The sequence below is a fragment of the Trachinotus anak genome, unplaced genomic scaffold, assembly GCF_046630095.1.
Source record: "Trachinotus anak isolate AG129_WGS33_773 ecotype Australia unplaced genomic scaffold, CSIRO_AGI_Tana_v1 ptg000019l, whole genome shotgun sequence".
Lineage (NCBI taxonomy): Eukaryota > Metazoa > Chordata > Actinopteri > Carangiformes > Carangidae > Trachinotus > Trachinotus anak.
This window is the reverse complement of record NW_027273870.1, coordinates 29,522,098-29,537,340: the sequence shown is the minus strand read 5'-3', so window position 1 is coordinate 29,537,340 and position 15,243 is coordinate 29,522,098. Positions and strand designations below refer to the sequence as shown.

General features: G+C 44.8%; 1 protein-coding gene and 1 long non-coding RNA gene across 6 annotated transcripts in view; one reads left to right on the top strand and one right to left on the bottom strand.

The window, feature by feature from the left end:
- Positions 1–15,243, top strand: part of jag1a (jagged canonical Notch ligand 1a) — a 29,316-nt gene that overhangs the window by 12,272 nt on the left and 1,801 nt on the right. For all 5 annotated transcript variants that reach the window (XM_071503126.1, XM_071503127.1, XM_071503125.1 and 2 more), the window contains 22 exons: positions 1,233–1,490; positions 1,904–1,964; positions 2,714–2,844; positions 2,995–3,114; positions 3,254–3,367; positions 3,471–3,584; positions 4,920–5,033; positions 5,622–5,668; positions 6,464–6,637; positions 7,554–7,704; positions 8,121–8,285; positions 8,384–8,497; positions 8,603–8,716; positions 9,803–9,916; positions 9,993–10,109; positions 10,742–10,769; positions 11,596–11,681; positions 12,343–12,456; positions 12,827–12,936; positions 13,336–13,566; positions 13,744–13,875; positions 14,310–14,460. In XM_071503126.1, the coding sequence (XP_071359227.1) occupies positions 1,233–1,490; positions 1,904–1,964; positions 2,714–2,844; positions 2,995–3,114; positions 3,254–3,367; positions 3,471–3,584; positions 4,920–5,033; positions 5,622–5,668; positions 6,464–6,637; positions 7,554–7,704; positions 8,121–8,285; positions 8,384–8,497; positions 8,603–8,716; positions 9,803–9,916; positions 9,993–10,109; positions 10,742–10,769; positions 11,596–11,681; positions 12,343–12,456; positions 12,827–12,936; positions 13,336–13,566; positions 13,744–13,875; positions 14,310–14,460 (2,760 nt within the window). The remainder of the gene's footprint in view (positions 1–1,232; positions 1,491–1,903; positions 1,965–2,713; positions 2,845–2,994; positions 3,115–3,253; positions 3,368–3,470; positions 3,585–4,919; positions 5,034–5,621; positions 5,669–6,463; positions 6,638–7,553; positions 7,705–8,120; positions 8,286–8,383; positions 8,498–8,602; positions 8,717–9,802; positions 9,917–9,992; positions 10,110–10,741; positions 10,770–11,595; positions 11,682–12,342; positions 12,457–12,826; positions 12,937–13,335; positions 13,567–13,743; positions 13,876–14,309; positions 14,461–15,243) is intronic.
- LOC139635760 (uncharacterized) lies at positions 9,986–12,922 on the bottom strand. The gene is made up of 3 exons (XR_011694287.1): positions 12,742–12,922; positions 11,189–11,245; positions 9,986–10,117 (listed from the first exon to the last, which is right to left on the bottom strand). It is a non-coding gene; the product is annotated as an uncharacterized lncRNA (long non-coding RNA).

The window sequence follows — 15,243 nt, the reverse complement described above, 5'->3', positions numbered from 1 at the left end:
TAAACTCCCATCAGTGTGTTGTGTAGTGTGTTAGATGGTGACCTTTGTGTGTAAAGGCTAAAATTAATCTGATCAGCTCGACTTTGCACGTTAGAAATCTCATCAACTTTTCCTTATTTTCTGAGTGTTTGGGTAAAACAATGAGTGAAGCTGAATTTTTAGAGCTGTGTTGCACTTATAGACGGAGTCAAATGAATGTTCAAATTTCTAATATAAGCAGTGGCAGCTTTTGTATATTCATGCTCCAGTAACAAAGATGGCAGGAAACAAGCTCCACATCTCAGATTGTGTCTTCAGAAAGCTGTGCAGGACATTCACAGTCAGAAGCTTCCTGCAGCTCTCAGGCAGGTGTTTCTCGCCCGCTCAGGCAGTATTCATCGACCAGGTGCCAGGTTTGAATATTTGCTCAAATATCCTGGATGGAGCAGATACAGCCTTTTTTTGGGGTTAACTATTTTTCAAACCTGCTACCCCAGTGTCATTTTTAACGCCTTTTTTTTATTCTCCATCGTGATGTGAAGTGTCACAGTTTGCCTCCAGGCCGGCGCTGTTACCTGCTCGCAGGTTTCTGGATGCGAGCTGACTGTGTTTTCAGCTCTTTCGGTCCAGCCGCTCGTCGGTTGAACAAGACGCCGTCACCTCAGCCCGACCACACTTTCCACCCTGCCGGTGAAATACCACAGAGCAGCTCAGCATTTCCAAACTCTGGAACATTACAGCTGCCCGCCCCCCTCTGCAGCTACGACTGCCCCCGTCCTCGGAGCAGAGGCCTGTCGGAGTCTGAGCCTTTCATCGGCAGCGTCCGGTCGTCAGGTTAAAGACACTCAGTCTAGAGCTTTAATTATTAGACTGTTAGTCGTCTATTCAATCATAAATTATCTGTGATGCAAAAAAGATTCATTGTTTGCAGCTTCTACATGTGCCTTTCAAAGTAAAAGCCCTCCAGTGATGCCTCTTTGCTTCATCCCAGGAAGCAAAATTATACCTCTGGCCCGTTATACACCCTGGTTCCTCGGCCCGAGTCCGGCCCGAGGCTGTTATCCTCCGGTGTTAGATTTTCTGTGTTTGTGCCAGAATTGGTCCAGATGTGGAAGTGTCATCTGACAGTCATGCTATATGAACACAAGCATGTGGCCCAGATGTACCTCGCTGTCTGGGAGCAGCTGCAGACACGAGACATCACTTCACGTCAGTGTTTTCTCTCTGACTGATCTAGACCTTTGTGTTCACAGGCGCCGGCGGGGCGGTGATCGAGAAAGCGGTCCACTCGGGGATGATCAACCCCAGCCGGCAGTGGCAGAGCCTGAAGCACAACGGCCCCGTGGCTCAGTTCCACTTCCAGGTCCGCCTCAGCTGCGACGACCACTACTACGGCTTCGGCTGCAACAAGTTCTGCCGGCCGCGGGACGACTTCTTCGGTCACTACGAATGCGACCACAACGGCAACAAGACGTGCCTGGAGGGCTGGTCCGGTCCGGACTGCAACACTGGTGAGTTCTGAGTTTTCTCAGTTTTCTCTCTTTAGCTAAAGAACTGTTCTGGTGTTGTGCCTGTTTTAGCCCATTATATAATATTTGTATATCCTCGGTTTCCTTCCTTCCTGGCGGCCGGTGGTTTCACTGCCTTTATACTGACAATCAACCTCCACAGACTTAAACTTGCTGAGATGAACCATCACAGTCAACGTCTAGTCTTTCACTGTGTTGTCAGAGTTAATTTATTGTAGTGTGGTAACAGTTGAGAGCAGGGACAGTTAAAAAAAAATAATTCTTCCTGTTGGTGCTTTCAAATGCCTGTGGGAAACTTCAAACACCCACGACCACAGAGTCAGTTGCTGACAGAAAAAAGAAATCCATATTAATCTTTTCAAATCTTTGTTTGCTTATTGTTTCTCTCTGTGTAGCGATCTGCAGACAGGGCTGCAGCACAGAACACGGATCCTGTAAAGTCCCCGGAGAGTGCAAGTGAGAACCAACATCTATTTATTTTGCTTTGACTTTCTTAGTGGAGATGGCCAGAAAAGCCTCAAGGCTGGGCAGTAGCAACACTGATGGAACAACATACAAAAGATGAACCAAATATTTAAAGCTCCACACAGTCTAAAGGTAGATGTCCATGTGTTTGTGATTATAAAGCAGGTCTAGGTTCTATATTAATACTGTGAAAGGATCAAAGCCTCAGTCCACAGAGAAATGCACACAGCCTGTATTCAGAAACTGAGCCTTAAAACCAGCCGTCAGGACTTCTGGAACTTTGTGATGTCACAACAAAGCAGTCACCATCCTCAGCCCCGACCCAAAGCCCCACCCACCTGGACCCACCATCCAACCTTGCAGGATTTCAGGATCAGCAGAGAGGCTCAGATCCTCTCTTCTGACTGGCTGACTGACCTGTTGTTACTAGAGCTCCAGAGAGAAGCCTGAGAGAGGAGATGTAAAACTACACTGAGATGGTTTTTGGTTCTTAAAACCACAAATATATCTTCTGATGGAGATCAACACTTCAGATAAAACACAGAAGAAGTTAAAATATGGAGCTTTAATTATTATCAGTTATTATTTTCTTTTATTTGTTTGTGTATTTTATTGAATTTGAGATACAAAAATGTTAAAATATAGACATTCTCAAGGATTTATCACTTTGTTCTAGTCGACCATCAGTACTGACGAAGTGTGTGTGTGTGTGTGTGTGTGTGTGTGTGTGTGTGTGTCAGGTGTCTGTACGGGTGGCAGGGGGAGTACTGTGATCAGTGTATCCCTCATCCAGGCTGTGTGCACGGCAGCTGTGTGGAGCCCTGGCAGTGTCTCTGTGACACCAACTATGGAGGACAGCTGTGTGACAAAGGTGAACACACACACACACACACACACACGGTCTTGTGAACATGAAAAGTATCTGGATGATGTTATACAGGAACTTTTATTTTGATAGGGCAGCAGCTGATTGGTGCACTTCTCTGATTGTGATGTGTTGACGTGTGTTTCCGTCTTCCAGATCTGAACACGTGCGGGACGCGGCAGCCATGTTTGAACGGAGGAACCTGCAGCAACACGGGACCAGACAAATACCACTGCTCCTGTCCAGACGGCTTCTCCGGAGTCAACTGTCAGAGAGGTGAGAGGTTCATCCTCACGTTTGCACATTCTCTTCAGTATCAGATGTAGTCCAGATCCAGTCGTCTCTGTCAGGGTCCAGAACTGTGACTGTTTCCATGACCACCGAGCTGAGGGTAAACGTGTGTGTGTCTCCGCAGCGGACCGCGCCTGTCTGTCCAACCCCTGCATGAATGCAGGCAGCTGTGTGGAAACCAGTCAGGGTTTTGAGTGTCGCTGCGCCCCCGGATGGACGGGACCCTCCTGCTCCATCAGTGAGTCCAGACCTTTCCGACCGCTTCAGGGTTTATGTGATCCATTTTGAACTTCCACTGAGGCTTCATCATCTGGTGGACTTTGTTTTTTTCTCTGTCTCAGATGTGGACGAGTGTCTGGTGAATCCCTGCAGTCATGGAGGAACCTGCCAGGACCTGGTTAATGGTTTCAAGTGCACTTGTCCTCCTCAGTGGACCGGAAAGACCTGCCTCATCGGTCAGTGCTCCTTCCGTCCACACAACCAGAACTTTTACAGTTTGGGAAAGGTTTGAGAGGTTGTTTAGAAAACTCTTTATTTCATCTCTCATTGTGGAGCTTTGCCATCAGTTCTGGAACCATCTCATCAGTTGAAGCCGTGTCTGATGTGGGTCTCACATACATAAACCTCTACCACGGAGTCCTGCTGGGACTCTCGAGGTCTTGTTCCTGATCTTCAGGATGATCTCTGGAGGAGTGGTTGTGGTTTGGAGGCTCAGCTTCTGAGATCGCCCCACCACAGCGCTAATCCACCGCTGTCCACAAACTACCAACCACACGCTCCTCAACCTTTAACTGTGGCTGGTTAGTCTGGTCTGCCAGCTCTCGTTTTGGAGCCCGTTTTCCACTGCTGAATGATTCTGGACACATCCACTGCTTTCAGATGTTGCTCCTAATGCTCCTGACTGAAGGCCAGACTCAGAATAGCAACTGAGGACTCCAGATTAACCATTAACACTGTTTCCATGTCACAGCTCCAGAGACTGAGGAATGACATGTGTTCCATCTGTTGTCAACGTGCTGTGGCGCCCGACCTTTGACCTTTATCCCCGGTTGTTCATTGACATTAGCTAAATGGTGAAAACTAACGAAGCGTCATTTAAAGCCACACTGTTTAACTGAAGGAAACACTGTGGCCACAAGTAGCATCTGCAGGAAAATGCTAAACGCTAAAATGTCGTGGGATAGAATCATAAAGTCAACAAACTGACTCAGTATCTGTCTAAAGTTAGATAACAAGCTTCTGGTTATACCAGACCAAGTAAGGCTTTAGCAACAAAGGCCCTGTGTGTATTATGAAATGTTGTTTGGATAAAGGCTTCGGTTTAAAAAAAAAAATCATCATTTCTGTCTCCAGCCATGTGAGCAGCTCCGAAGGTTTGAGCTAAACACCAACGGTAGCATGGCAGGTATAATATGAACCATGTTAACCCTCTTTGCTTAGCATGCTAGAATGCTAACATTTATAGATTAGGATTTAACAAAAAGTACAGCTGAGGGTGAAATAACCAAAACAGAAGGGACAGAATATCAAGTGCAAACTGATTTTTTTGTCCTCTCGTCTGTCCTACATGTCCTTCTGGATACAACATCTTCCAAACCGAGTCTGTGTCGTAGCAATGTCACATTTAAGCTTTAACTCTTAGATCTTCTGACATCATCAAATGATGAACCAGATCTTTCAATTCTGTTGGTTTACAGATCAACCTTCACCACAGAGGAGTGGGAGTCAGGTCTCCTGCTGTCTGCAGGACGCTCTGCTTTCTCTCTAATCTGTTTATTGTTGTGTTTCAGATGCCAACGAATGTGACGACAACCCCTGTGTCAACGCCAACTCCTGCCGCAATCTGATTGGAGGATATTTCTGCGAGTGCCTCCCTGGCTGGACGGGCCAGAACTGCGACACCAGTGAGTGAGACGCTCCACCGACACAGGAATCTGTTTACTGAGGAGGAGCTGCCAGAACCTTCAGCCAGCAGCAATAACAATTATCTTCACTTGTATATGAAATGTTTACAAAAGGCTTTTGTTTTAAATGAAACGTTTGGGGAGTTTTTGTTCCAAAACAAAACAAAAACAATGGAAAATAAGTTTTGAAATCCATGAATTCTGAGCAGCAGCGTGTTGGTGAGAACAGGACGGGAGCAGATAATTCTCAGCTCCATCACTGGGTCCTTCCCAGACAGCTTTGACATCGCTGATTTGTTAAATCTGGTCCTTCTGTCGCTCATCAGTCGTCTTAAAATATGCACATTTTTCTGTTTGTACATGGTTGTGTAATCTAATAAGGTTTTTTTTCCAACAAGGTTAAAAAAAACCTTCCAACCAAAGCAACAGATTAATGAGACGATCGTCACTGCCGCCTCAAAAACCAAAACCAAACCTCCAGAACAATCGTGTGGAAGTTTCCTACCTGACGTCCAGCAGCTTAACTGACTGAAATCTTTTCAAACTCACCTCAGCTCACGTGAAACGTGTTGTGAATTGTTTCTGCAGATATCAATGACTGTCGCGGCCAGTGTCAGAACGGAGCAACATGCAAGGTGAGGGCCCTTTGTTTTCCTCTCTCTCTGCAACACACACACATGCAGACTGTGTGTGTGTGTGTGTGTGTGTGTGTGTGTGTGTGTGAAGCCTCCATAACAACAGCAGATCAGATTTCTCTAAACTTTCTCATTTCCCAGCAGAAGATAAACAGTCTGTCCAGGTTCGTGTTGAATGGAGATTATTTTTTCTCCATTCTTCTTCTCACAATAGTTTCTTGTTTGCTGATTCGAGTCCGATCACGTTACATTAGCAGCAGTTTCAGTGAACATGTCAGGGTTTCAGTGTTTATGGGTCAGTGTCATCTCAAAACACTAATAAAATCAGAGTGCAGGTCATTTTAACAGCCCTTCCTCAGAGGGTAAAACAATATCTCAGGTTCAAACCACAATTAATAACTGTGGCTTTAAATGTCTGCAAATGCTGCGTTCAATACAACGGTAAATTCGTAAACTTCTGGGCAGGAACATCTGAGTTCAGAAAAATGTGCGTTCACATGATCGACAGGGAATCCACTATGGAAGCCTCCAGTAACATCTTCACACTGTGTTGTTGTCTTTGCATGAAACATATAAACAAGTGTTGTTGTTGTTGAACAAGTTGAAAAATGTGAAGGTGAACATGTCTGTTTGTATTCTTGTTTCTTATGAAACTTCACTAACATATTAAGACTGTAATACATCAAATACAGAAGTAAATGACTTGTAAAAAGTAATTTAGTAGCGTTTGAGATTTAACAAACAGGTACATTGATGACTGTAAAGAGTAACTTCCTGTTGACTCCCCTCCCCCAGGACCTGGTCAACAGTTATAAGTGTGTGTGTGCTCCGGGTTTCGGCGGTGAGCACTGTGAGAAAGACGTGGACGAGTGCGCCAGTGAGCCGTGCCTCAACGGCGGCCGTTGCCATGACGAAGTGAACAGCTTCCACTGCCTGTGTCCACCTGGTTTCTCTGGAAGTCGCTGTCAGGTGAGCTGTCGCTAAGCCACGCCCACTTTTTGAACCTGGGAACTGCCACCTGGAAATGTATTTTTCCACAAACAACACTGACACATTTCATTTGTAAAACGTTCATTAATCTTACTGAAGTCTGTTTCATCCAGCAACATGTTCTGTTCATTTGTTTATGTGAGTTTCATATTAACAGAGAAACATTTCCCAGGATTCAGCAGCAGCTGGTTTTGGTAACTTGAGTTTATTTAACCAGCATCCACTGTGAAATTATAATAAGTTTAAATTTGGTTATACTGTATTAAAACAATATTCCTCCTGCTTTTGTGCTCATAACAGTTTATTGAATTAAATAATAATAAGAAAAGATGGATTTCCAAAAGCAAAATCCATAATAAAACAAAAAGAAAAAGAAGCAGCATCCCTGTACCTGCGCTATAGTGTTGAAATGTTTTTCATTCAGTAAATAAACCAGATTGTCTCTGCAGTGGTGGTGGATGTAAACAGCATCCCACTGTATCACACCCTCTGTTCATCTCCTCTTCCTTCTGTCATTTCGTTCAGCTGGTCACATCGTGTTCAGAGATTATCGCTGTAACTTTACACCACGTCTTTGTGTGACTGGCGAACAGCTCAGACTTCAGCCTGAAACAGTCAAAACTCTTTAAACTGAACGTCACAGATTTTTACACTCTGATGTATTTATTAACTCTCCAGAAAATGATCAATATTATTATCAGCATTTGAAATCTTGTATTTGTTGATGTGCATCTCAGACCCTGACGTGCTTGCAAAGGTGTGCTGGCAATTTGTAGGTGGTTACCATGGAGACGTGTATTGTATAGGTGTCACAGAAAGGGTGAAATGACGAGTATCGTTTTTCACAGCTGAAGCTGAGTCTTTCTGTCTCCTCGTCTTTGTCTCTGGTCCACAGTTGGATATCGATTACTGCCTCCACAGTCCGTGCCAAAATGGCGGCCAGTGTTTCAACCTGGCCTCCGACTACATCTGTAAATGTCCTGAAGACTACGACGGCAGGAACTGCTCGCGCCTGAAGGACCACTGCCGCACCACGCCCTGCAAAGGTTCACATTCAGTCTGCGCTCAGTCATTATTCAGACGTTAATGTTTCCAGTAATTAGTGAACAGTGATGAATGATGGCTCCGGCATGAGAAACAAAACCTAACGTCACAAGTAAAAATATCTTTTCTAGGCTTTTCCAGATTGAACACTTTGCTTTTTGCACAGATTTAAGATATAATGTAGGCCTGGTTCCAGCGTTTATGCTAAGCTAAGCTAACAGGAAGGTGTTAAAACTGTACATAGGATCCATCTTGTTTTTCCAGAATCATTGGCAAAGTTTCCATCTCAGTGTAGCACAAAGTTTAACCCAATTTAAAGGAAATTGGTAAAAGAAAATGTAAATGAATGCACATCTCCAGGTAGATTGAAACTCACCCCTCTGCTCCTCCTCCTCCTCCTCCTCCTCCTCTTCTACAGTGATTGACAGCTGCACAGTGGCGGTGACGTCCAATAGCACAGCGGGCGGGGTGCGTTTGATCTCGTCCAACGTGTGCGGCCCCCACGGGCGGTGTCGGAGCCACGCTGGCGGTCAGTTCAGCTGCGGGTGTGAGGAGGGATTCACCGGGACCTACTGCCATGAGAGTGAGTTCATGAGGCCTCTCAGGCTTTAAGTAATTATTTTATATTATCTTATTTTTATTTTAATATAATTTCTGTCCTTTTCTCTCTGTCTGACTCAGACATAAACGACTGTGAGAGCGCCCCCTGTCAGAATGGAGGGACCTGCATCGATAAAGTCAGTCAGTATCAGTGTATCTGTGCTGAAGGCTGGGACGGCCCCACCTGCCAAAACAGTGAGTCCTCCTCTTCTTCATCATCACTCTTCTTCCTCAGCAGCAGCAGTAACGTACAGCGGCCATGCTGGAGGTGTGACGTTGTTTTGTCTCGTTGTGCTGCAGACATCGACGACTGCGGCTCTGCTCCCTGTCAGAACCGAGGCGTCTGTCGAGACCTGGTCAGTGATTTCTACTGTGAATGTAACAACGGCTGGAAGGGAAAGACCTGCCACTCCAGTGAGTCCCGTACATGTGCAGTGTGTGTGTGTGTGTGTGTGTGTGTTCTCTCTCACTTTTGACCCTATGTTTATGCCCCAAAATCCTCTTCCTACCTTTATAAAATGCACTTTATTACGTTAGGAAAAGTTTAAAAATGTGTCTGTGCTGATTGTTTAAACCAGTTTAAGGTTGTTTTTAAATCAAATTTATATTTAGTAAGTGTTACCATTGCTGTTTGAGTCTGGTCAGACTAGGTCAAAATCCTTTCACGTTAATGTGATCAGAGGTGACACCAAGACAAGTTTATTTGTCGAGCTCAACAACAAGTGTTTCACACGAGACAAAAGGCATTAAAACACATAAAAGAAACAATATAAAAAAGTGCAGGATATGAATAAATTGTCTCATTTAAGCCCTGATTTAAAAGAACTGAGTTTAAGGCTAACACTGCTTGCTAATATTAGCATGTTAACCATGTTGCGTTGCAAACACTGTTAGCTTCTTCTGTGAACACACGCAAGCACGTGTGAGAGTTGTGACAGGTTTTATTTTTATTTTTTATTTTTTGGTCTTTTTAATGCCTTTATTGGATAGTGAGAGAGTGACAGGAAGGTCAGGGAGAGAGAGGGGATGACGTGCAGCAAAGGGCCGCGGGTCGGATTCGAACCCAGGGCCTCTGCGGGTAGGACTAAGCCTTAATGGTATGCGCTCTACCAGGTGAGCCACCGAGGCGCCCCGACAGGTTTTATTTTGATAGAAACATTAGCATTGTGACATATAGCAAGCATCCTGACATGCTAAAAGTTAGCTTATTACATGTTATCATGTATACAGTTTTCATTTCAGCATGCTAACAATTAGCACTGTTAGCTTGCTAGATGCTCTGTTGAAGAGAAGGAATTTCAGCAGTGAAAAGGGTGAACTGTATCAGAGGTGACAGTAAAACACACGACCTCTGTTCTGTAACGTTTGTTCTGAAAGAGAAGAAGAGAAACTGAAGCAGAGATTTAGTTTGAGATGTGATTTCACTTTTAACTCTCCTGTAAATTCGACCTGGTGTTTTAGACGTTGGTTTCTGACTTGCTCGGCTGTTTTCACGTCCAGGAGAGAGTCAGTGTGACGAGGCCACCTGCAACAATGGAGGAACCTGCTACGATGAGGGCGACGCCTTCAAGTGTGTGTGTGCTGCCGGCTGGGAGGGAGCCACCTGTAACATCGGTCAGTCTGACAACATGTGTGTGCTGGAAGTGTCTCACGTCGGCTCTGACGCTGACGGTCGTGTTTGTCTCTCCAGCGAAGAACAGCAGCTGTTTGCCGAGTCCCTGCGAGAACGGAGGAACCTGCGTGGTGGACGGAGACTCCTTCAGCTGCGTCTGCAAGGAGGGCTGGGAGGGCGCCACCTGCAGCCACAGTGAGTCCCTGCACAACACAGACAAACACTCCTTTTACACAACATGCACCAGAGTTCATGTTGTAGACGTATGGAGTCCATCGACAGACAAATGATTTTGATAATTTATTTTTTTTAAACTACGTTTTCTGATGTCAGCTTCTTAAACATGAACAGTTTCAGATGAACTTTGTCTTCTGTGATAGTAAATGTCATAGCTTTCATTTAGCCGCTGACAGTTAGTGTGTTGAAATAAAGACTGTATGCAGGATACTGTAATGAGCTAACCTTTCGTATGCTAATGTTTAACATGTCAGAATGCTTACGACATGCACCAGTTGTTCAATAAGACAAAGTGCAAGGCTTAACAAGCACATAACACAACATAGCAGAAGAAGCTAATAGTGTTTGCAATGCAACATGGTTAACATGCTAATATTAGCAAACAGTTGTAGCCTTAATCTCATAATACACAACTCTTTCCCAAATATTGGACCATTTGAAAATGTGATGTGAAGCTCTGTTAAAATTCACCTGGATTCATCCTCTGGGGACCATGAATGACTGTTCTGCAATTTAATGACTGTCTAACAGTCGTCGAGACATAGTTAGAGACACAGTGAACATAACACAACATTTTCCTTATTTTCCAGATGCCAACGACTGCAGTCCTCATCCCTGGTGAGTTAAACTGAATTAGACGTCTGTGTTTTGGATGTCCACACACACACACACACACACACACACACACACACACACACACACACACACACACACACACACACACACACACACACACACACACACACACACACACACACTTATGCACATAAAAACTGGAAACTCACAGTGTCCAGTCAGAGTTAACTGCAGATTTAACTGACTGACCAGCACAGAAATCCCTGTCAGGCCCAGTGCTGCTGTTACATTAATAAAATCCAGTGTTTTTTGGCATCACACACGTGGTTTTGACAGTTTGTTTGAAGCTGGAGGTGTCAGAGATCCCCACAGCAACATGTCATCCTTCAATTCAATTCAAAACATGAAGTTGTAACGTTTGGAGCTGTGATTATTTTCAGTGATAAACCTTCATATCTCACATTAAATTCTCCTTCTTTGGCCTCCTCCTCCTCGTTTGTCCTTTCACCAAATCAAATCTGGAACAACAGAGGAACAAAACAACAAAGTCTCTGCCAGTTTCGCTTTTATCTGCTCAGCTCCCACTCTTGTCTCCAAACCACAGAGTCAGAAACTGCTCATATCTTTAAAAAACACTGATCAGGAAAAAAAATGTTTTTCCGTCTATAATTAAGATTAGGGTTAGGATGAGTGTTCCAGCTCAGTTAGGTCAGGCTGTCTGATTTATAGCTGCAGTGGGAAATTATGGTGAATTCAAATAATTTTTTCCTTTTTAGTTGTTTTGCCTCTTTTTTCCAGTAGTGAAAGTCTTGTTATTACATCGAGTGTAGATCGTGGATTATCAGGCATCATCTCTGTCCTCCTGCAGCTACAACAGTGGGACCTGTGTTGATGGAGACAACTGGTATCGATGTGAATGTGCTCCGGGATTCGCCGGCCCCGACTGCAGGATCAGTGAGTGTTGACCTCTGCCCCCTCTGCCCCCCCCCCTTCATCTATCCCTCCACTCATCTGCTGCACTTTATTATTCCCCGAGTCTTTTCTGTCTCTCTTTCATTTACTTTCTGTCTTCTGACCAGCTTTCAGTTTCTGCCTCAGTGCCTTTAAGCCAGGCTTAAACTCGTGTTAACTCAGGTCAGAGTGTGTTGGATTTGGATGCTGGACCACACACAGGAAGACGAGACTCTGTGGACCTTTTGTTAAATCTCTTCCAAACCTCAGCAGCTTTCAGAGCCGATCACGTCTGACATTCAGTGAAATCCTCCTGTTCTCCAGCTACAGGATGTTTAGCCTAGCTTAGCACAAAGACTGGAAGCAGGGGCAAACTGCTAGCCTTGATCCATAGAAAGAAAAAAAAAGTAACAACTCATTGATCAGAAAAATAATCTACTGTTATTTTAATTGATTCATCATATTTCAGGAAAAAATAAATTAATCAAATTCTCTGGTCCACGCTTCTTTAAATGGGATTTTTTTAAATGTGTTTTCTTTGTCTCGCCTGATTGTAAACTGAATATCTTTGGGTTTTGGACTGAAAATACAATTTGAAGCTGTCATACAGATTCATACAGATGAGTTGGATGTTCTGTGAAAACAATAATTATCTCTCTTTCAGACATCAATGAGTGCCAGTCGTCGCCCTGCGCCTTCGGCTCCACCTGTGTGGATGAAATTAACGGTTACCGCTGCATCTGTCCACCAGGACGAGCTGGGCCCCGCTGCCAAGAAGGTAAAACCTCCTCTCTGCAGTCAGACAGTTTAGTGTAACAAGAGTTCCCCACCTCACCTGCAGAGTGGTCATCATTATGAGAACAGCACTGATGTGACAAAGAAAGATTTTTACTTCAGAAACAACTGATGAGAAAAACTTGATGAATCAAAAATGAATCATTTATAGGTCAAGAAAGAGGATCAAAAGGTGAAATACTGAAATGTTTTGGTGCTCAGTAGCTCTGTCTCTGCTTTGAGGGTCATTTTAGAAACACATCAGTCTCAGTAATTAGACAGTTCTGACCTCAGGATGTTTGTGCACAGACACGAGTGAGTGTCCAGTATCAGAGTTGAGTGGTGACGCTGCTGCTGGTGGTTTTGTGCTGCAGTGTCGGGGAGGCCGTGTGTGGTCGGGGGTCTGGTGGCTCTGGATGGAAGCAGGTGGGACGAAGACTGCAACAGCTGTCGCTGTCACAATGGGAGAGTCACCTGCACAAAGGTAGGACTGAAGCTTAATCTGGGTTCATGTGTGCAGATCCATGAAAGGTTCTGTCTGAAGACGTTTCCAAGTCCACTTGTTCGATCTGCTGTTTAATTGTTCTAGCAATAGCAAGAAAAGCTGCATTAGCAAATAGAAAATTATTATTTCTAGAAACCTTTGTTTTTGTTGGAGCTCGTCACAGACACGTCACATCGTATTGTTGATGCTGATGCAGTGTTTCTGTAGAAGTATCAGAGAGATGTTTGTCCACTAGAGAGGACTCATGTTTACCTTTGCACTGAAAAAATCTATTAGTCTCAATTCTTTATTTAATAACATAATAGTTTAACAGCAAAGTTGTGAACCGTCGGACTAATCGGACGAACCATCTAACCTCCGCTGACTTGTCTCCGACAGCTTTGGTGCGGACCCAAACCCTGCAGACTCCACAGTAAGACTCACGGCTCCGAGTGCCCGGCGGGTCAGACCTGCGTCGCCGTCCAGGACGAGCGCTGCTTCATCAAGCCCTGCCCCAGCCAGGGGGAATGCTGGAGCCCCGCCCACCGGGCCCCGCCCACAGCCAGGTGTCACCCAGAGAGCAGCTGCGCCAACGTCACCTTCACCTTTAACAAGGACATCATGTCAAAGGTCAGTCTGGTTTCCTGTGACCGCTCCCTCCTCCTGACTTTCTAACAGCTGTGAGGCTTGATGAAAATACAAATCCATTGTTCTGGAGCATCTTGATACCACGTCACGCTCCGAGAATATCTGATACCTTCATGCTGTTGTAGTCGCTGACGTGTTTCCTCTGCTGGGCTCCAACAGGGTGTGACAGTGGAGCAGGTTTGTCGAGAGCTCAGGACCCTCTATGTTGTCAAGAACCTCTCCTTGGATTCCTCGGTCTCCCTGACCTGTGAGCCGTCGCTCAGCACCAACAACGAGATCCACGTCGCCATCGTAAGTCACGCCTCTGAAAATGGATCATGAAAGCTGCACAAAGCCGAGAACAGCTCTGTGATTATCATGATTATTTCCACTGACTGTCTGGACTTGTAAGATGGAGAAGGATCAAGAATTTTGAGGGGGTTTTTTTTTAAAAAAAAAAAGATGAGATAAGAGCAGTAACAGGGCACAATCCTCCTGCTGCCATCAGTAGTAAACTTGAAGTAAAGTTTTGAAAGATTAACAACTAGTTTCAAACCACTGTTGCTGCAGCCAGAAGAATAAAACACATCCTCTGCTCATGACGGAAACAAGGAGCTAATGGAAACACTTTCATGATGAGGTGAAACGGTGACTGTGCTGAGGGCACTGAATGAGCCTTTATTTAGACTGAACTGTCACAGGTAGACAGACCGACCATAATGCTGTTTTCCCGCTGAATATTTCAGTCGTTGGAGGAGCAGAGGGGAGGTATGACTTTCGTCAAGGAGATCACGGACAGGATCATGGATCTGGTGAGCAGGAGGAGCGCCAACAGCTCCATCATCAGCGCCATCGCCGAGGTTCGGATCCAGAGACGACAGAGCCATGACTCCAATGGTGAGCTGCTGCTTTGAGGCTGAAAGTTCCTTCTTGACTTTGGAAATCGCAGTTTGACAAAGTAGTCGTAACTCAAGGTCCACTTACTAGCTTTTTCTGTTAAAGACTATTCTTGCTTAGCTTATACCTGTTATCACATGACCGAAGTTTTACACCTAGGCCACGTGATGATTTTTGAGCTATCTCCATGAAAACTGAGGACCAAGAAGACCATGAGATGGGGTTGAAAGCTCCTGGATATCATGAGTTAAGACTATTTTGTCAAACTGGATAAGCATGTTGCGGGTTGGTGAATGGATGGATGATCTTAAGTCCCATTTCTGACTGATAGAGTCAGGTTTTCTGTGAATGAGTTCAAGAAACAGTCTGAAGTTCACCACACAGAACAGAATCGGGACGAAACGGTCGACCTCGCTCCACAGGAGAGAAAGAAACAACAACTCAGCCTGCTTCATTTACACACTGTATCTTGATCACTGAGCAGGTGTGGAAATAGAAACGTAAGAGACATTAAGGTTTTAGCAGCAGTTAGCGTTTGGAGCTGGATGATGACCAACAAGCTCTTAAACGCATTGGAGAATGAAACTCGTTCCATTACTAACGTTACTGTAAGAAAGTTTACAAACAGCCTCTTAACCTTATCCAGATGTGGTGCTCGCTCACATAGTTTCCTCTATTTTGTGTAAGAGCTATGCTAACAGTTTCTGCCTGCTTCCAGTCTTGTGCTAAGCTAGGCCAAACGCTGGAGAGTAAAGGTCGTAGATACTCAGGTGACATTCACTG